Below are 23,344 nucleotides of genomic sequence, written 5' to 3' on the forward strand. Positions count from 1 at the left end.
AGATTTAAATTCTGAAATTTAAAGTATTCAACTGATTAACTGGAAATGCATTTAAAAACAAACCTACTGTGATAAGGGCTTATCAGTTACTGAGGCGACAGTGTCAGAAGCACCTGAAAAGTGAGATAGTAACAGAACTCTACACCAGAAAACAGGAAGTGATCTCAGGGGTTAAAGTCTCTGTGGAGACAATATGATAGGTAGTGGGAGTGTAAAACTTGTGTAGCTCATGGATCAGCTAAAGCCTGTAATACACCTATATTGTGAAAATTAAGAGGTCCCCAATTTTATAAAAAAACATTAAAAAATATTTACACATGAAATTATAGTATCAACATAAAGTAAGTATTTTAAATATATATTATATTTTTCTTTAATGGAATCTTCTGATACCAACTGATACAAACACAACAATGCTGTGTGAATACAGTGAACTAACATTATATTTGAAACCCATTTTAAACATTAAATAGTCCTAAACTGCAATTTATCAAACTTATTTGTTGTTAATTTATTAAAACAATTACAGAATATAAGCAATATTGATCATGATCAATCAAACTTATCACATTACAATAAAGGTCACATTTAGCTTTGCTAGCTGAAACCGACACTATGCTCCGACAGAACAACATAAATCAGCTTGTTTTAGAAAAAAACCCACGCTTCTACCTCCACCTGGAGCCTGTTATTTGTTTTGCAAAAATCCACCGCTCCTGGTTTTTCTGGTCCAATCAGCGCAGGGTTGTGTGAGATCTGACTGTCAATCACAGTTTGTGCATCCGTCATCGTGATCCCCCCTCCCACCCCGCACATACAATATCACATGCACACACCTGAAGTTCGCAGGTGTGTTGGATTGTACGAAGCGTGATGGCGGAGAGAAAATCTACTAACAAGCTTCCAATTTCTCGGTTAACAACCAGAGCTAGGAGGTCCAAAACAACCAAGGAAAAGAAAATTATGCTTCGATGCTGAAGAGACAGGTGCGTTCACAGAAAATCTGGTGCACACGCACTGACAAGCACAAACTCAATGGGAGGGTGCTTGGTGGTAGTGGGGGAGGGGCATGAAAGGTTTTGTCTAAGTTTTGTCTAAGTCCCCTCAATCTGCCAGACTTGCCGACTACAGCTTTAAATAAAGACGTAAATAAAAGTGCTGGATCTATTTCCATGCAGTTTTTAAAATCAAAATAAACATATGGTACAAACTTGTCAGGTTCTAAGAAACAAAAACATGATAAACAGAACAACCACAGTAATAATGACAAGATCTGACAAAGAATAACTGAAAATTAAGGCTTTAGATATACAGGGAAACACTAGGGACCAAACGAGGTAATAAACTAGACACAGGTGTGACACATGAGAGCAAATCAAAAACCATGGCAACAAATGAACGTTTATACCTTTTCAACTAAAAATGCAAATCTTTTAATGCATTTTGGCCATTCATTTAAACAACAAGGGCATTTTGGGGGCCTGAAAACAGGTTTCAAAGAACAAGGTTTTGAAAAACGATACCATTATTGTCTCTGTGTAAACTACAAAATTGCAAATTTGTAAAAATGGTGACGTCATGCACATACGTATTACATGTTCAGTCCATAGGTGTGTAGTTTTTCTTCACAAAGTTACCTCGCCATCTACTGGCCTGGCATGCATTATACAGCATTTTTATGGATCTGTGTGAACGGGGATCGTTTTGGCGCCTGTACGTGAAAAAACAAAACATCGTTGTCGTGTAAACGTCAAGTCAAGTCACCTTCATTTATATAGCTCTTTTAACAATATAGATTGTTTCAAAGCAGCTTTACAGTGATAATAGGAAATTAAAGTAACAGAGATTGTTTTGGCTTTACAGCAGCTCTAAAATAAAGTTATTGTCCAGCTAAAGTTAGTTTTGATTGATTCACTTCCGTCGCAACGATCATTAGTTATTAATTTAGGGGCCGCTAACACGACACCGTTCTAACAGAAAACTCTTAAGTTCTCTCTGCGCAAACTTTAAAAACGCGAACCTGTGAGAACACTGATGGCGTGCGCATGTGTATTACATGTTTAGTCTATAGGTATGCGCATTTGAATATAGGCTATGTGCGCAGGCGTGTAGTCCTTCCCTCCAAACCAACCCTAAACAAACTACTTGTCTGGCCTTAACATTTATATTAGGTTTTTATTAGTGGTGGGCATAGATTAATTTTTTTAATCTAGATTAATCTCACTGTAATCTTTGAATTAATTTAGATTAATCTAGATTAAAATGGCTCATTTGAATTCTGCCGAAGGCATTCAGAATATGTTTGCTACCCAAATAATGACTAAAGGGCACGTGTTTCTTAAATACAAAGTAACATTTAAAAGAACTTGTGAAGAAATGCCAGAGATTTTTTTATTATTATTATTAAAACTAACATAATAAAGTATGATTTTTTTTTTTTTTTTACTTTGAGCAATGATGGAGCTATAATAGACTCTTCTTATGAGCATATAAAACAAAACAGCTCCTTGGAAAAAATGAAATGTAGCCTAATATTGTAGTAGATACAAACAAAGGTCTATTTTTAGCTCAGGTTAACATTTGAGGGCAGCAATTTTATTCATAATGTCAAAATAAAACCAACGTAATGTTACTTGAAAGCATTATAGCCTACTATTCCTGCCAAACTTCCATGGTTGCAGTTAGTGTTACTACAGTAAATCCATGGTAAATGTTGCTGATCTGTGGACACCGGATAGTTCATTCATGGCACAATGTTTCTTCCTGGCTTCCACGCACTGTTTGATCCGTTAATAACGGAGAAATGTGAATGTTTCTCACTAGATATCTCAGCAATGTTATTACTTCTGTAGCGCTGTGTAGTAACAGTGTCGCATGATCACGATCGGCTCGCGCTGCTTTGGTCCAAACTGATAAACAACGGTCCGTCAACCACACAATAACGAGTAGCTCAGTTTCGTTCCGCTTACATTACGTTTGCCATTTGATGTCGGACAATGTTGTGGTCGCTCCAGTGCTTGCCACGCGCGACCCGCCTACATTTTGAAATAATGAAATTTTGGTCGGCAGGAAAAATTATCCAACGAACCGTTCGTTCGGTTTGAAAATGCGTACTGAACCGAATTCGGCTAGGTATACATCCGCGCTAAAATATCAAGGTGAAAGTCATCATAGCTTGCGTAGCATAGACCCAGCTCCCAACCCAACTTTGAGAATAGATATTTTTTTTATCGCCCGATAAGAGTCTCACGTTAACGCAGCACGTTAACGCCGATAACGGCCCAGCCACCACTAGTTTTTATTCAAACTTATATAACGTTAGGTTATAGGAACTATGAAATGATCCTCTGGAGCGAAAGCCCCTTGTTAAGCCCATCCTTCTGAAAAGCACACTGTGCTCTGATTGGTCGGCTGGATCAGTGTGTTGTGATTGGTCAAGCTCTTTGATTGTGTTTGGGAAATGTCTCGCCCCTTACCATAACCGCCAGTTTAACACACTACTACCTAACTCAACCAGGCCCCGCCCCTTTATTCTGCGTATTAATTATTTAAATGAGGAATATTGTGACGTGTTCGTTTAGAAACACTGACACTGATATAGAGAATAACTCATGCTGGAGAAAGCCCTAATTCGACCCCTTTAATGAAATGCATTTGATAAGAATTAAATAATAGACTTTTTCTATCATTAAAATTATAGACTGTTCCTCTTATCTTAAATTTTGGGAAATTGTCAGCCAACCAAACAGAAGATGTGGTCAAACCCAAAATCTATTTGGTATCTTATTATTCACAAAAATTAATGTACCCTACAGACGATTAAAATGATTTTCTGGGTTCCAGGAGGAGGACGGACTGTGCATGTGGAAGCATTGCATGAGGATTCTTATCTAAATGTTTAGAGGTCATTTCAAGTGTTGATGCATCATCGGTTTACATCAGTTTGAAATGATTGGTCTGGAAGTATAAACAGGTTTAATGCGGTATTAGTTTGAGCCACCTGCAGTCATGCTTCACTGCTTTACTGGTCCTGATGTGTGTGTTGGATCTAACTTAAAGGGATAGTTCTTCCTCCAAAAATGAAACTTATTATTTGATGGTTATTCATACTGTAAAGATCCAAAAAGAACAAAAAAGTATCTTAAAAGTTGTCAATACAGCTAATTGGTTTCGTCATTTATCATTTTCTGTCACTGACATGGAGGAATCAATGATCTCAAACCTGCTTTGATTCATCCATGGCATGATTTTTTTTTATTTTATTTTTTTTATTGTACAGTTGTGAATAAGATTTATGAAGTCTTGCAGACTTGAAGATTCAACCTCGTTTTGTGTGTCAAGGAAGAAAAAAAAATAAGAGGTTGGAATGACATGAGAGTGAGTAAATGAATGAAAACCTGGAAGTAAAAATGGAAATTTTACACTTATAATTTTCATGTATGGATTTTTTTTGTTGAATGTACATTTTTATAGTAATGCTCAGATTTAAAATATTTTGTTGCTGAGAAATTGGTCTTTGGTTAAAGATGTTGGAAAATATATGATGTTATCAGCTGTCATTCAAAAGTTTGGGGATGGGATTTTTAAAAAGCTCACCAAGGCTGCATTTATTTGATGACAAATACAGTAAAGACAGTAATATTGTGAAATATTATTATCTTTTAAAATAACTCGTAATAAATTGTAAAGTGTAATTTATTCCTGTTCATTACTCCAGTCTTCAGTGTCACATGATCCTTCAGAAATCATTCTAATATGAAGGTTTGATGCTCAAGAAACATTTCTGATTATTATCTTTGTTCAAAACAGTTATGCTGCTTTATATTTTAGTGGAATCTGTGATTATTCATTTTTGTAGAATTCTTTGATGAACACAAAGTTCAAAAGAACAGCATTTATTTGAAACCAAAATCTTTTGTAACATTATAACTGTTTTTTTCGTTTTGCTTCACTTCCAGGCTTGTGTGAGGTTGAGAGAGAAGGAGATGACTGCTAAATTAATAACAGCTTCCTTTGAAGGACCGGCTCTACCGATGAATCAACATTTTGCACAGGGTCTACGTTGAGTTCCTTGGTTTTATAATAAAACTACTTCAACTATTTTGGTATAAGTTCCATTAGGTGCAAATCAAGGATTCATTTCATCAGAGGATGCTAACAAAGAAAAAAAAAGAAAAGAAAAAAACACAAATGAAATGGAAAGAAAAAGAAAAGTTTTATTTTAATAAGGAAACTGATTCTTTTTTACCAAGGACAAATGTACCCTAAGACAACAGGAAACTGAACTGGAAACAGTGCAAATCAAACAAGATCACAACTAAACAAAACTCAAACCCAGAACAGACTTGACAGCTTGATCCACAAGAAATTTATATATGTCTAAAAGAGATTTCTATGTCAAATAATCTGTTAAATATAAGAACAAACGCTACGGAAACCTTTTAATCAGACTAGTTTTAGACAAAAATTCCTTGTGATGTCAAAATAAGAAACACGTCAATTACAGATCATGTAATTGGGGTTGCCACTTTCAATGTGACAAAATAAGGCACAGCATTCCCCCTTCCCTAACACTTTCCGTTCTGAACCCTATGCTCCATCACTAGGGAAAAAAAAAACATTGACGTACGACAAACACAGGACAAATTGAGTTCTGTTTTGATTCGATACAAGACGCTTCAATTATTTTTGAATTCTGATGAAAGTGTTTTTACATGTGCACGTTATCAGCCCATATTTAGAGTGCATATAATTCTGAAGCTGAATGAAATTTATTTGAAATGACGAAATTCTGCGCATGGCTACTGATGCCTATATGGTGATTAGACACTTGGCCCACCCAGTTACAGTGAGGTATTGAGAAGAAAACAGGATAAATGCTATTACTCCTAATCGCCAAACTAGATTTAACCCTGGGTTTGTGTCTTTGTGGGTGTGGGTGTGTTCTGCTGGTTTGTGGAAAACAGGATTGATAGCATTGTGGAAATCAAAGCCAACATTATTATTCATGTCATTCTTTTCCTCAACCCATTTCTTTCACAGAGAAAGAGAAAGAGCCCAACAGAGTGAATGTCAAAAAAATTATGTAAAATAAAAACAAAGAGAGAGAACAGAGTGCCAAGGACAACAGTGGGAGACTCAATTACCTGGGGCATGATTACGAGGTTGAGAATTAAAGGGTCATGAAACACTAAACTACATTTTATGAGATTGTTTGTGTGTTGCACGCTAGCATCTGTTAGTTTTAATTGTAGGATAAAACTGGTTAATTGTAAGCCTTTTTGAACTATTTACAAATTTAAAATATGTGGATGTGGTTTTCTTGCAACTTCTGCAACATCTTCAAACTGATGACTAATCGGTGTCTCATAATTATTTATAAGACTGCATGTCCTTATTTTATGAGAAGACGCTTCTCTTAACTATTTAAGACAGCACGTGATGATTTCCTTTGACAGATCTGTAAAAAATGTTCTGACAGTAACAACGTTTTCTATTAAAACAGTAACATACTGTAGAAAAAAAGCATTCTGGCCAATCATTTGCATGGTAAGCAACTGTTAATTTACAGCCCATTTTCAACACTAATTCTATACTAATAATACTATTATACGGTTTTGTACTGTAGTATGCAATGCTTTGTTGGCTAGTGCTTTTGAAGAAATATCACAAATGGTGCTGAACGGGTGTTTCACAGTGACTATAGGAAACAAACTTGTTCATAATTCGCTGCACTTTTGACATTTCAAATCCCTTAAGACAGAACTTTGAAACTGGATGCAGTGAGAAACGCAGTTCTTTTAAAACTGGAGGTTTTTGTCGGAGTGTTTTTTTGAACATCCAAATCACTCGAACGGTGACTGAACTGGAACTGAACAAGCTGGAATAGCGCTCGAGAGTGTTTATAAGTGAATGCTTAGGCTATCATTTTTATATTTTTTTCTATAATACTAGGCTATCATTTTTTATATTTATATATTCTTTCTATAATACTACTATATAATACAGTGTTTTGCTCAAGAGTCGCAGGATCTCACAGTTTGTACCAATATGACAGAACACATTTCCCTGAAGGGGACGGGTCTTTGAAAGCCCCAAAATACACACACACATCAATGTCAACACACACAGACACATTCACACAATTATGTTGAGAGACTCTGGCATTCTGTGAACAGCAGGGCTCTTTAAACAGGACAACATCAGGGAATGCATCAACCCATTGTAACAACTGACACACAGTGTCACAGCTGTCAGTATATTTCATATCTAGAGACAGCACCATTAATCTCATCTCTACCTCAAACATGAGTCAACAGTGTATATGAGGACAAAAGCAGAAACCATCAAACATGCACAATCAGTAAATGAGACATTTCCTTGCATAACCTTTCCCTCTATGTGTGCATCAATGACAATAATTATGTCCAAGATATGTTTAAAAATCTAGTTTAAAAACAACATCTAACATGTGAATATAAGCCAAGTTCTTAAATATAATAGTTGTATTCAGTTTGGTTTCATACATTTTTAGGAGGAAATTTAAATTTAAATTTTCAACAAATCTTCCATATGTGACTGACATGAACATGAGTGACATGTCTTTTCATAAATAGGTCAAAATTGACCTTGACATACATAATTATTGTCACCCCTGGTAAATATCATCAAAGATGGCTGTAAAAATAAATCTGCATTCTTTATCTTTTGTTCTTTCATTCAAAAAATGCGCAAAAATCTAACCTTTCATTGAAGTAATAGTATTTAAAGTGTGTGTGTGGGGGGGGGGGGATTTACATTTAGAGAAAAAATAAATGTTTTCTCTAAAGCACGTTCGACACAATTATTCATATATTCAGTAGTCGGACACGACTAGAACTTCAAACAGGACCTGGTTCTATGGTCAGATGAAACTAAAAAAGAAGAGCCTTTTGGCAGCAAACCCACAGGATGGGTTTGGTGCAAACAGGGATAAAAAAATACCCCATGCCCACGGTTAATATACTGCTGGATCTTTAATGTTGTGGGTCTATTTTTTTTGCTGGAGGTCCTGGACTTCTTGTTCAGATACATGGTATCATGGATTCTAGCAAATATCGACAGTTCAAAAATTCAAATAAAATATTATTATTTAAAAACTAAACTACACGCTACACTGATTATTTAAAATACATTATAATACAGATTATGCCAGACTACTTATGCCAACATTTATTTTTTCAAGTATGTCCTTTTAATTTAACATTTAATTTTTTTTTTACAAACTCTAATTTACTTTGACACATTTTGCAAAATGTTTACATTTACAAAAAATTGCATTCAGAAATAAAATTACAAAACACTTTGTATAGAAACAGCTATGACATAAATTACCTGTTCACCTGTCCACATTGTATATCACTGCACACAACCTTAGGTAAGTATATTTGAAAGTTGGGGAGGGACTAAACCATGCAGCTGAAGGATGACACCTAACAGCTCTACAAAATAAAGTGCAACCAAGTGTTAATAAAAATCTACTGAAATTTTGTTACATTAAAAAAAAATTTGTTCACCAAGCAAGCAAGAGCCAAACACAACCTATTGTTGTTCAGGTTAAGGTTAAAATCCAATTTCATCATTACCTGGATTCCTATTGAAGGTGTGTGACTAATGAAGTTTAATGTAATTACTGGATGGACAGAATGTATAGTTGCAAGTTAAATATACATTGTTCAAAATGTTGGACATGGATGGCCTTGAGGTCAAAAAGACTGAGAACAGCAGAAGTAGATGAAAGTTAACCATCCAAAATACTCAAGCTCTATCAGTTTTATTCAACTTTAAATTTCCTATACCTGATGGATAACGCCAACTGCTGCTTACACCTATATTTGCTTATATATCATTTTCAGATGGATTACCATGGAGTGTCTGGTCATGTACAACACAATAACAAGGAATGACAGGAGTGTATGATGATAAGAGAGGAGAGGCAGAGAGGAGTAGAGCGCGAGCCAGGTCTGATAAAGGCAGCTGATGTCCTTTACTGGCACCGATAATGCTAGAAACAAAATTACACAGGGTGGGAAATTGGCCTGTGACAGCAGAAAATTACGATCTGATAATATGAGAAAGACAACACAGAGCATTGTCATTGTCTTCCGCACAACATCTGATGAACTGAAAGAACACAACCAATGGCAGTAATACAACATTCCCCTAATTGTACAGCTTCTTTACACAATCTAATTTGATTGTTATAAATATATTTGAAGAACGGTTGTCATCTGCGTTGTATTAAAGGTTGTACCACAGCTAATCTGGGAACAGGTGGTTTGGGCAATGTGGAATGGAGTCACATGTTTGCCTGAACATTAACGTTACAGCAGAATAGAATACGCTAAACAACTTTTGCCCAGAATTTCAGTCAGGAGGAGTTGAAACTAGTTGCTGTAAGTCAGAGTCAGTCGACAGTTTTTGGGCAGTCAGAGTTGACAGATTTCACGGAAAATCAGTGTATGCTGGGCTGACTAGCTTCAGACTGTTCTCATTTGTCACATCTACTAGAAACTAGGCGTATGCTTCTGCGTGAGTTTGTTGTGTTAGTACATCAATGATGTGTAAACGTACCCTTAGTTCCTACAGCAAATACTTCTCCATAACCTCCATCTTTGAAAAGAAGGGACGGGACGAAATTCTTCGTGTTAATTACCATTTTGTCACGAATGCTGTCAAGTGAGCTTAACTCAATTCTTTCCCCGCCCTTGATAAGATTTCCATGATTTATGACCCAACTCTTCCCTGCCATTGACTAGTTTTTCTTTCTTTTGACATTGACTGTCTACATATTCACACAACAAAATATTGTAGGGGCCATTTCATGATACAAAAAGCAGGTGCTGACTGGCAAATAAAAAATGGGCATGGAAAGTGTTAACAATAATTAACTACTGACCAAATGAGTTAGGAGAAAGTGAGAAATAGAAAACCTGGATTGAATTTGGAGTTGAGACTTTCAACGTAGAGGGAAAACTGCTGTTGCTGCACTCCACTAACATACATTGGGGAAAAGCTTTAGGACACTGGTCCTGGATCAGAGGGGAGATGAGGTTATCTGCTGACACTGGCTAACACTGACACACTTCTAGAGAGAGAACAGATGGAGATGATAATCAGCACAAGAAAAAGAGAAAGAGAAAGAGATGTGCAGGGCAGTAATGAGATGTCAGAGTTTGGCCTAAGGATATTGTGATGCCAGTTTTTCTTTGTGTGTTTATGTATGTGCATGCATGCGCTTGTGTGTGTATTATTCCAAGGTCTTCACAAGCCACAGGCAATGAAAACAATAAGATTGTGAGAGAGAGAGAGAGAGAGAGAGAGAGAGTCTTCTATTTAAGTTGCAGTTTTCTCATTTGAGGATGTTTATCATTCATCATTATTTTCTAATAGTGTGTGTGCATTTTAATGTTTATTCAGATCGTTTATCCAACCAAGAAAATCCAACCAAGAAATGCAGGGCATTTAAAAGAACAAACAAGAACAATTCACCAATAAAACCATGTTTATTTGAATAAGGACCATGGTAATTTCCTGGTATACTTTAAAGTTCCTTGAAATACAACATACTAAATACCATGGTCTATGAATATGTTCATCCTTCAATACGCTCAACTTTGTATTTTCAATATTAACTATGGATTACCAAAATGGCCACTGTATTTAAGTCCCCATGAAATCAAAATTAATTTTTTTGGCTTTTAGTATGAATATGTATGCCGCGCCACGCCACGTCTAGGACAACTCTCACTGGAAAATCCGATAACATCAACAATTTTCTGATTTCTGTAAATAAATATAAAACTAAATGTATATTGCCGCACAGGGTGAAGTCCGTATATACATTAACTACGATTTGAGAGACATAAATGTAAATTTAATATAAAACTATGTAAATGGCGCTCTGTGGCGCGGCAGGATTTTGAACACGGTCCTAAGCCATTGCTGGGCGCCGCGGACAGACGCCGCCAGTGTGTGTACTCTCATAGAGAATAATGTGTTCGAATTTAAAAGACGGGGCGCTGCGCGCGACCCCCTTTACTGTTATCTATAAGCTAGTGTGCTCCTAAACAATGACAAAATTTGCATTTAGAAGATATAAGCATTCAAAAAGTACAGTCTCTCACTTCCACCAATATGGAACAACGATTTTGATGACATCATTATGCTTTAGCTTCTCATCAGATTTTCTGTCCAATCAAATGCTCTCTCTTGCGGTACAACGCAAAGCAGGGCGGGTGGTCACCCTAGCTGTGTCCAAAAGCTGAAAAATGTATTTCAAGGTAGGAAGACATCAAAGCAAGTCTGAATCCAATGTTAGCTTCACTTCCTGTCTCCTGAGATACCTTCATCTGATCGATATTTGAAGGCAGCATAGACGTATCCTTCACTGCCTTTGATATTGTAGCAACTAAATATTCGCTTGGTTATTGCTCTATTTTGTTGCTCTATTAGATCATTAAACCGTTACGCTGCCTCAGAAGTCATGCTGCCAAAATCAGTTTTGTGAGCCACCTTCGTTCACAAACGCTACCTGCAATGTAACTGTCTGAAAAGGCAGTGAGGCAACAAGTCAACTGAGTTGAGATCTGCTCTTCATCACACTTCTTCCTCAAGTTAACAAGCTCCGCTCTGCTGGGATATATGTGTGAGTGTAAACACAAAGACAAACAAACTATGCCTTCACACTATGCAACACATTGTTACAAGACTTAAGATATTCTCCCACCTTTTAATCAGTAAACACAAACAAGCACATACATGATGCACATACATCCACTCACCCTATTCAGATTCTCATTAGCACTCCCGCACACGCACACACAAAGCAGATTATATCTGACAGTGACAGAACAGAAGAGGTAGAAGACAACATAGGAAACACAGTAACAATCATTCACATCACTTCCTGTAGTAGGAACTCTACACATTAAAATATATATTTATATATATATATATATATATATATATATATATATATATATATATATATATATATATATATTTATTTATTTATAATATGTATATTTATAATATATATTTTTCAGAAAGTTAAAGATTCCGGAATCAATTTAAGGTCTACAGCGTCTGTTGTTTACCAGAGAAAAAAAAAAAATCAGTTAAAAGAAAAAAAAGAAAAGAAAAAAGAAATAAAGAACAACTGTTTAAAGTATGTTCAATACTTATTTCAAAATTTGTTGTTTCAAAAAGGAACAGTAAAAACTTACATTACAGAAAAAAACTATTTTAAATAAATATAATATGCTGTTAATATAATATAATATAATATAAGCTATAAATGCTGTTCATTTGAATTTATCAAAATGTATCAAAGAATCACAAAAAATATGGTTTCAGGAAATATATTAAGCAGAAAAACTGATTTAAAACTGAAAATAATCAAAAAAGTTACTATAGCTATATACTATAGCAAAAGTTAAAAGTAGCTTTGACATCACAGGAATTAATTACACTTTATAATTTATTAAAACAGAAAACAGTCATTTGAAATTGTAATATTTCCCAATATTAATTTTTTACTGTATTTTTGATCAAATAAATGTGGCCTTAGTGAATATGAGCCTTTAAAAAAATCTTACCATGCCTACATTTTTAAACGGTAGTATTATTTATGCATTCATTTTTAATTTATATATACACATACATATACATATATATATACATCTTTAAAAAAAAAATATATTATTTTTTTTACTGGAATGAACTTCAGTGGTAATTGATGTCATGCCAGTTGTTGTCCACAAAGCTTAGGTTGTATTGAAACCAGAACATTTAATTAATACTTCAGACGTGTTTGGCAAACTCATGCTTCCCAGAAAATAAACAAGCTCAGAGTCTACTGTGTCCCGAGTGCACACATATAACACCAATCTATACAAGTGTTTGTACTGTATGTGTGTGAGAAAAAAGGTGTCTATACACTCACGTCCTCTGTAGAAGGAGACAATAATCCACCATAACAGGAACCATGTCCTGCAGAGGAGATAAAAGAAAGAACAAGCAGGAGCAAGAAAAGATGGAGTGATAGGGTTTGAAGGAAAAGAAGAAGAAAAGAGAGAGAGAGATAATTCATGAATTCAGATGCATACCGTAACACAGGGTTGCCAAAGTGAACTAGAGAATGAGAAAAGAAATATGTGTGTAAATTAATCTAATCTAACATGGAACTAGGGCTGGGTGTTATGACACTATATATATATATATATATATATATAGATAGATATATCTTAAGTGAACGCAAACAACTGGATGTGTGTCAGTAAGATCCGTGCATTCGGTCTTAAAGTGACAGCAGCCTATGCCTGCGACTGCCTGTCCTTCAGGTAACAAAAGACAATAAGTAAAACTCTCACTGCTCTTGACTAAATAACTTTTGTATCTTTAATAAGAATCAATTTATATTTAATTCATACAGTGAATATTATGTGTTTTAGTGTTTTATTTTTACATTAGATTATTAAATTTATGTGGTGCTCAGTGCAGAGCCAAATGATTTTGATAATGATATTGTTATGGTAGGGATATGGTGTGGTTGGACCGTCTATTATTAGTCCAGGCAAAGCAACTCATTTTGGAGCCAAAAATAGAACTAATTGTAAAATATTTTTTTTTAGCATAGATCATTTCTATGAGGTGTCCAGAACAACATACTAAAAGTCCTAAGAAATCCTAGTTAAGGAAATATGTTAAATTCTCATCAATCCGAGATGTGTGCCAATAAGGCCAGGCAACAATACACCCCAATGGGGCTATTTTTTGCCTTTACTCCTATCAAAATGAAACTTTACACAATGAAAGTACCCATGAAAAGTAAACATTTTTGTATTACAAGTTTCTTTGAAAATGAATTTGAATATGCAAATGAGCTATACACTAATCGAATATAGGCTACCCAAAATATACCCAAATAGGCTTAATTTCTTCCTTTACTCCTACCACAATAAAACTTTACACAATGAAAGTCTACAAGAAAAGTAAAACATTTTGTATTAGAATTTTCTTTGAAAATGAATTTGAATATGCAAATGAGCAATATACTAATCGAACATGCCCAAAATACACCCTAATGCAGTGGTTCTCAAAGTGGGGTCTAGGGGTCCGTGGAAAGTTTGCAATAAAATATAAACATACCCGGAGAAAGTGCAGGGCCCATCGTCATTCATTACTCCCGCGTGTGTAACGTTAGACCAATGAACATTCGGCTTTTACATTACGTCAATTTACCAAAACATTTCCCTCAGGCTTTAACTTCACATCTCACAGCTAATGAATGAATAAATGAAAGCCAATTAAACAGGCGCATTGTGTTCAGCACTCCCCCCGCTTTAACTTTGGGCCAATAAAAAATAACTGTTTTTACATTACGTCAATCTGTCAAAGTCGTTATTTCGACATAATATCTCGTAATTTCGACATAATAAGGGGACATTCTAATCTGCATTAAACCACATTAAGCATTATTATAATGGTTTTCTATGGGAGGAAAATGCTTAACGTGCAATTAAATGTTGCGTTCATATTCTGGGCTCATCTGATTTTTTGTACATAGCATAGCCTACTTTGTTATGATTTTAGTATCATAATGATTAATAAATGCACGCACAATTATCCGTGAACTTGATTTGAACAAATGCCTTTCAACTTGTTTGTGCAAAATTCAGAATTAAATGAATGTGCAGCAATTTGTAGAGTCTGTAGGCCTACTATACTGTTGTAGCCATTAAATAAGCGCATTTAGTTTCATATTTGTTAAAATATTATGATGTTATTTTGTTTCCATTTATGTTGATTTATGAAAAGTGAACAGCATGAGTAAGATAGGATGCGCAATATATCGAGCGATATGGAGCGGGTCAGACATGATTTTGACCACTTCATTAAGTTTTGTTTTTTTAGAAAGCCTTTCTTTAAAGTGAATTTCGTTTTGTATAAATTCTATCTTAAAGGGTCATGAAACCCTAAACCAAATTTTCTGAGATTTTAACAGAGGTATGTGTGTTGAACACCATTGAAGACAATGTTAGCATGTGTTAGATTTAATAGTAGGGGGAAAATGGTTAAATTTTAGTTTTTTTCCGCTATTTTCGTCTTCCGGGTTTAAAATCTTCATCGTGTCCACGTCACAGGCAGTGACGTGGCAGAGCACTATAGTACTTTGATGACTCATCGGTGTCTCATAATTATTCATGTACTGAGTTTTCTTATCCAATGAGAAGACACTTTCTCTTAATTATTCATGACACCACGTGGAACTTTCCAATGACAGACATATCAAACTGTGATATCGCGTAGTAGATGAGAGAGGCAATGATGGGACGCGCGTTTGTTTTCATGGTGCAAAAGTTCCAGTGCATCTTTCCCCGCGATTCTGCCAGGGCTAGACTCTGGCTGCGGGCGGTTGGTTGCCCATCAACCACGGACACATCTATGTGTGTGTAGCAACCATTCAACTGGAGAATGGTGGACTTGTACACCAATGCAGGTTTCGTCTTGCGAGTGATGCGGTCGCGAGGACTTTTCTATCGCTTCAGAGGTGTGTGTGTGTGTGTGTGTGTGTCTAAAATGTAACCCTGACCGTTTTACTTGCCTTTTGTTAAATAATCACTCGTTATTAAAATATATTTCGATAATACCTCAACTGTATGGAACGTATGCTTAATGTGTGCAAACTTCTATGTCACTGTCTATCTTTATTATGTGGGTTCAGGGGGCGCGTAGATCTAGGCTATATACGGAACGTTTTTTTTTTTTTAAGCGGAAAATTTATTACTTTCAAATATATGCATAGTGTGTATATAAACAAATATATATTTTATAATGACATAATTATACATATACATGTACATTTATATGTTTAAATACAATTATGATTTCTGTAGTAGGCTAATATGTAGCAGGGCATTCAGTCACTTTTGAAAGGACAAAAACAAGGTGTCCGTGTATTTCATTAGACTTTAACTTTGCCAGATATTAAGAAAATCTAGCATTTCCTCATGTTTTACCACTGATTTTTAGTGACAGTCGATATGCATGGGCCACTGGCGATGACAGTTTCCCCCCTCCCCTCTCCCCTGCCGTGCCATACCACACCCACTCCCCTCCCTCCTTCTCACAGCCACCACGCCCATTTAAGTTGCATTTTTCAAAAAGATTGTGAGCTAGACTTGAGCTGAAAGAGGGGGGTTTCATGACCCTTTAATTTCAATAAATTTTTCATCAAACAATTACCTGGATTTAATAAATAAGAAGCAAATCTAAAAGAATATAATCATGGAGGCGCCCGCGCGGCCACTTGCATTGCACGTTAACTGGAGCGCATCTCATCATAACTTAACGAAACTCAGTGTATGCCTCACACAGACATGAGAAATACATTAAATACACAAAGCTTGAAATGCCTTTAAACAAAATAATTCAAAACGAAAAGAAAAAGGCTACTCTCTGATTATGTAACCCATGATGTGCATTTCTCTCTATAGGCGCGTTCACTACGAATATGGCGATCGTCAACTTCATCTTTGCAGCCGACACTGTAATAAAAATCAATGCGCGCGTCACCGGATTTACAAACGCACATCTTGCTTGTTGCACGCACACATATTATGTAACATTATTATTAATTAATACATCTTTTAGAATATTTGATTGAATGCTGAATGTTGCGCTTGTTCAATTTAATAAAATTAAAACTTTAATTGTGATCATTAAAATAATTGAATATTAAATATTTAGTGGCCAAGTTTTGCTCATTTATTAATAGTGTATATATATATATATATATATATATATATATATATATATATATATATATATATATATAATTGCGCAGCTCCCCGTCAATGGTCTAGCACCCCCTCAGCACATGCGTTAACGATTTTGCCGGGGCTTCAGCCCCGAATGTTTTGAGTGTAGCCCCGAATGTTTTTTGAAAAGTTGACTGACAAAAATGAAACTGGACAATAGCCTATGTAAACCCCCGAAATCAATTTCATTGTGCTTTGGCTTTGCTGCTGTCTCTGACTAGTGATTGTTGAAATCGGTCTCTGCAGACGCACCACGTGAGTGATTTCAGCCTATCCTAGAATATCTCCAGGATTTGCGCAAAAGCAAACAATCTCACAGCAATAAAAAAAAAAAAAAAAAAAAAAAATAACGCAGTCAGCACCGCCGCACAGTCCTCTGTCAGACCAGATGTTGTCAGGCTATATGTCAGTAAAACTTTCCTGTCGTATCAGCCGTGTGCTCGCAGTGCGCACTCTTCAATACCAAGCGCAAATGCAGCGCGCCCTGTATCACGCAAAAGAAACTACGAGCATGTACGTCGTGTTCTGTCGTCAATTAAGTATTGAAATAACCAAAAGGGAGATTAAAACTGCGTAATTTTTCATTATTAATATTCTAACATTTTATCAATATTGCAAAGCCATCAAAACTGACTCGTGTCATAAAAAAAATATTTTGTGACCAAAAATGTGAAAAATACATCTAGCCTAAATGATCGTTCTTGACATTCTTTTAACTATAAGCAACCCAATTTGTCTAGATCTGTAATATTATTTCCTTTGTATAATGAGCTTGTCTTTGTTTTAAATTATATTAAATTTTAATGTGAGTGTGAACTGCTGCACAGTCGTGTGATTTAGTCAGCTTGATTAACATTATTACAATGTATTCCTATTTAACACAGATGTTCTTCGCTAATTACAGAAACTATAAGCAAAATATAAGTAGCCTATAAATATATATTTATAAAATAAACAAACAAAAGATTGCACTGGTGTTTGATTGAAATGTAACATCTATATGCAAAATAATGCAAAATAATCCTTAAAAGATTTATCATTTAAGGCCATTCCTGTTTGGAATATGTGATAGTGTCAACAATAAGCAGAAACATTCTGCATTTCCATTTTGTACTGTGGATCATTCATTTCAACATTTATCCTCATTCTCATGTTTAAGAATCTGTTATCTGCTTGACAAATAATTTATGCTACTGCCCACTGACATGCTTTTAAAGCTATTGTTATCCAATTTTTTTGGCCTTCAAACACCTTAAAATGCACATATGTAGGTCAGAGAAATCAAAATTTTCTCGGGGGAGCATGCCCCGAACCCCCCTACCTCACATTTGAATGAGCGTGTCTGTGGGATAATGTGGGCTGGTGTGGCTGCCCCCTTCATATAGACCTACAATATACATTATTCTCTGTATCGAATCATGTTATCTTGTAACCCACCCCCAGCCCCTGATGTTTCGGGCTCTGCCCCTGATGTTTTTAAAATCTAGAAACGCCCCTGGCACCGCCCCTGCCCCTTTCCCATCTTTCTCTCTCTCACACAAACAATTTAGCTATTACATTTGTGTTGCGGTTATGAGGGGGTCCTTGGAATTTTTTCTGCCCTATGAGGGGTCCCTATCTCCAAATAGTTTGAGAACCCCTGCCCTAATGGACATATTTTTTCCTTTACTCCTATCACAATCAAACCTCACACAGTGAAAGCATACATGAAAAGTAACATTTTTGTTTTACAAGTTTCTTTGAAAAATCTATTTTAAATATGCAAATGAGCTCAACACTAGGCCTAATTGACTTATGGCCAAGAAACCATAAAAAGTCACAAGTAGAAAAAACAGGGGCCAAATAACTAACACATTCATGTCCATTCAGTAAGTTAACCTATGCATAAACACAATAAATTTGAAGTCACTTGTCACACTTATCTGGGTCAAAAAGACTTATATTGACCTTAAAGGGATAGTTCACCCAAAAATGAAAATTCTGTCAGTAATTACTCACCCTTATGTTGTTCCAACCCCGTAAGACCTTCGTTCATCTTCGGAACACAAATTAAGATATTTTTGATTAAATCTGAGAGCTGGATCACTCCTCCATAGGCTTCTAAGTGTTTGAAACTTGCTGGCCCAGAAAAGTTATTATACACATCGTTAATATAGTCCAAGTGACTACAGTGGCTCAATCTTAGTTTTTGTGCGCAAAAAAAAACAAAAAAAGCCCCACTTTATTCCACTATTCATTTCCTTCTCTCTGGGCCTCGAGTTAGTTCACGTAGTGTAACAGCGTAGCGCTTCTGGGTTGTACGTCACACGCATCACACACATGACCAGCGTCAGCCAATAGTGAGTCATTAATATGCTAAATCTGAATACGTTTTCATGACGTATTTTAGGCCTAAATATTTTGTGATTTGTGCTCTCAACTCGCCTGTAATTAGTCAGTGACTTTTAAAAAACTACCCTAATTATAGTACTAGCCTACTACTAGCCTACTAGTACTAGCCTACTGTTCAAAAGTTTGGGGTCTGTAAGATTTTTAATTCTCTTCTGCATTTATTTGATCAAAAATACAGTAAAAACTGTAATATTACAATTTAACATAGGCTATCTGTTTTCTATTCCATAGTAAACTGTAATTTATTCATGTGATCAAAGCTGAATTTTCAGCATCATTACTCCAGTCATGATGATAATTCATTTTAAAATGCTGATTTGCTGCTCAGGAAATATTTCTTATTATTATCAATGTTGAAAACAGTTTCATATTTTTGTGGAAACCATGATACATTTTATGCAGAATTATTTGATGAACAAAGTTGAAAGAACAGCATTTATATGAAGTAGATTTTTTTTAACAGTGTAAAACCCTTGACTGTCACTTTTGATCAATTTAATGCATTGATCCTTGTTGAATAAAAATATTAATTTCATTAAAAAAAATGTACTGACGTCAACATTTTGAACCATTATGTACACTTTTGGTTTGTTTATTGCGAAATAACTCCCGATTGTTTCTCTGTCATCTAAGCAAGGCTTCGTTTCCCAAACGCACTGGGCCTGTGAGCTCAGCGAAGCACCAGCATCGAACGCTCTCTGTGATTTATTGGTTTCGTCTTGTATCCAGATGACTAGGAGAAAAAGTTCTATCCTACACAATTATCCGTTAACATTCGCTTATTTTTTCCACTTAGAAGCTTATTTTACGCACTGAATTACGTGCTAAATTAATAAAAAATTACTGGTAAAAAAACACACATTTGGATTGATATTTTTATGTGAGGATTGATCCTTTTCGATACCACGTCAGTATCGAAAGTATCGATACTTCAGGATCGATCCGCCCATCCCTAGAAGAAAGTCAGAATAGCCATCTTAGACATTAGTAACGTGGTGAGATTAAATTTTGGGCTGGTAGATTTACAAATGATTGGTATTGTTGGTAAGATTACGAGATTACAGGCAGAAGTCATTCTTACCAACTAAACGATTCACTCTGACACAGAAGACAGATGAAAAACCAGATAGACACACTTTCCAGACATTCCAGCTCTTTAAAATAATTTTGCCAGACACCAAAACTGCTTCTCTTTTTGTAGTTAGCAAGTATTTCAGACCAGGCGGGCCACACATCAGACTTCCACCATTTGTAAAGTAGCTTTGCAGTGTTATGAGAAGCTAGCAAAAGCAATATCTAGGTTAGTTAAAGAAAGAAAAAAAAAAAAAACTAAAATAAAATAAAAAACACCAAAAAGAAACCTCCCCTGTTGTTGCTACATGGTGGGGAGGCTTGTTTGCCTCCGTGACCCTGAAGACTATACCGGCGGGGGTTATACCCCTGGCAGGTACTACCAAGCCAGGCAGTTTTCAGGTTAGAGGCCAGTCTAAAAGCAGCATTGCCATCACCCATTGGCAATAGGATGATTGGATGAAGATTGGGCCGATGTATTTGTCATACATATGAACTCCACCTATAGCTGGTGTGTGGTGAGCGCACTGGCGCCGTTGTACTGTGGCTGCCGTCGCATCATCCAAGTGGATGGTGCACACTGGTGGTGGTTGAGGAGAGATCTCCTGATATAATTGTAAAGCGCTTTGGGTGTACAGTAGTACATATGAAAGCGCTATATAAATGCCTCATTCATTCATTCATTCAATGGTGTTTCTGCCTATGCAAATTAGGACATATTCAATAAGTGTGGCGCTCATGTGCAAGTTCATATTCAAATTCATTTCAAAAGAAACTTGTAATACAAAAAAAGTTACTTTTCATGTATACTTTTACTATGTAAAAGTTTTATTGTGGTAGGAGTAAAGGAAAAAATTAAGCCTATTTGGGTGTATTTTGGGCATATTCGATTAGTGTATAGCTCATTTGCATATTAAAATTCATTTTCAAAGAAACTTGTAATACAAAAATGTTTACTTTTCATGGGTACTTTCATTGTGTAAAGTTTCATTTTGATAGGAGTAAAGGCAAAAAATAGCCCCATTGGGGTGTATTGTTGCCTGGCCTTATTGGCACACATCTCGGATTGATGAGAATTTAACATATTTCCTCAACTAGGATTTCTTAGGACTTTTAGTATGTTGTTCTGGAGACCTCATAGAAATGATCTAAGCTGCAAAACATTTTTTTACAATTAGTCTGTCGTAAAACGCTACTTTGCCTGGACTATATGTCCAACGATGGGGAGCTGGATGTTAAGCTCCACCCATTGGCTCTGCAGTGAGCAGCCTCTCAATTTTAATAAAAGTATTTCTTACTACATTAAACAAACCTACAAAACCTAAAAAACTGAAAAGTTCTTTTGAATTTGCCATATTGTTTGTCATTTGCTTCTTTGTTCTTATTTTTAATAACAAAAATAAAAACAAAACAACATCTGTATCGTGATATATATTGTTATCATAAAAGTTCTTGTATTGTGAATTAAGATTATAGTCATATTGCCCACCCCTATCTGAAACACCTGCTTTCCCTATCCAATTAATTGCTAAAGGGTCAAATTTGGTCGGGTCCTGCATTTTAACTTGTTGAGTGTACCAGAAATGTCACATTACAGAACTAAAATGGGAACAGGGTTTCATAACATAAATATTGTATGTTTGAACACAGCTGACTCATTTACCTAATTTGACTGACTAAGACTGGTCTTAATTGTCTATCAAATAAAATAAATCAGTCAATGTTTATTTATAGAGCACATTTAAACAGAACCAATGTTGACCAAAGTGCTTTACAGTGAATAAAAGAATCACAATGAATTAAAAGGGAGCAAGATAGAGAAATAAAAACAAAATAAACTAACAATAGGCAATAAACAATATACAAGAGAGACCCAAAATAACATACTTAAGGAAAGTTAAAAGTCATGGAGAATAAATATGTCTTAAGATATGATTTAAAAACAGTGATAGATTGGGCATGCCTAATATAATGAGGAAGGCTATTCCAAAGTTTCAGTCCAGCGGTAGAGAAAGCGCTCTTAACTCAAGGGACAGTGAGTAGGTGGTCACAAGATCTTAAAGGGGTGGTTGATTATGATTTCACTTTTTTAACTTTAGTTAGTGTGTAATGTTGCTGTTTGAGCATAAACAACATCTGCAAAGTTACAATGATCAAAGTTCAAAGCAAAGGGAGATATTTGCTTTTAAAGAAATCGCTTTTTAAGGACTACAACAAACTTCTGGTTGGGACTACACGAGCTTGCTCCCGGGTTAGTGACATCACCAACCCTAAAATTTACATAAACCCCACCCCCGGAACACGATTTATAGATTATCATGACAGAATATGCTAATCAATTCATCAACTAACCATTCAGAAATGTCCTGTAGCTTCTACATGTTGTCACTTCTTGAGTCTCTCCATCATTGTCTGAATCTGGTTTTAACATAAAAGGCTAAAAGTTTTTGAAATTTTCAGCGCAAGTCTGTGTGAGTGCAAGCTGTTGAAGCTCCGCCCTCTGTGTCGGGAGCAGCAGCTCATTTGCATTTAAAGGAACAGACACAAAACGGTGCGTTTTTGCTCACCCTCAAAAATTGACAATTTTAACATGCTATATAAAAATATCTGTGAGGTATTTTGAGCTAAAACTTCACATACACACTCTGGGGACATCAAAGACTTATTTTACATCTTGTGAAAAGGGCATTATACCACCCCTTTAGGGTTCAAAGAAATTAAATGTGGTCATATTTGCGCTTCCCTTTGAGCAGTGTAGCAGCTGTGTTTTGTACCAGCTGCAGATAAGAAATGGAATTTTGAGAAGCGCCATAATACAGTGAATTACAGTAGTCAAGCCGAAATGGTACAAAAGCATGGATTGCTGTTTTGCGACATTGCCCGTGGATAAAAAGGGCTCAAATTTACTAAGGCAGCGAAGTTGATAAAAACATGACAACTTGACAACAGTAGCAATCTGTTTGTCAAACTTTAAACTGCAGTCAAATTGGATGCCCAAATTCCTTGCACACTGTGTATTA

General features: G+C 35.7%; 1 protein-coding gene across 2 annotated transcripts in view; it reads right to left on the reverse strand.

Moving 5' to 3' along the window:
* vps8 (VPS8 subunit of CORVET complex) overlaps positions 1-23,344 on the reverse strand; it is a 183,869-nt gene that overhangs the window by 131,588 nt on the left and 28,937 nt on the right. For both annotated transcript variants that reach the window (XM_079851756.1, XM_079851757.1), the window contains one exon: positions 12,986-13,032. In XM_079851756.1, the coding sequence (XP_079707882.1) occupies positions 12,986-13,032 (47 nt within the window). The remainder of the gene's footprint in view (positions 1-12,985; positions 13,033-23,344) is intronic.

Source organism: Squalius cephalus (genome assembly GCF_949319135.1).
Source record: "Squalius cephalus genome assembly, chromosome: 2".
Lineage (NCBI taxonomy): Eukaryota > Metazoa > Chordata > Actinopteri > Cypriniformes > Leuciscidae > Squalius > Squalius cephalus.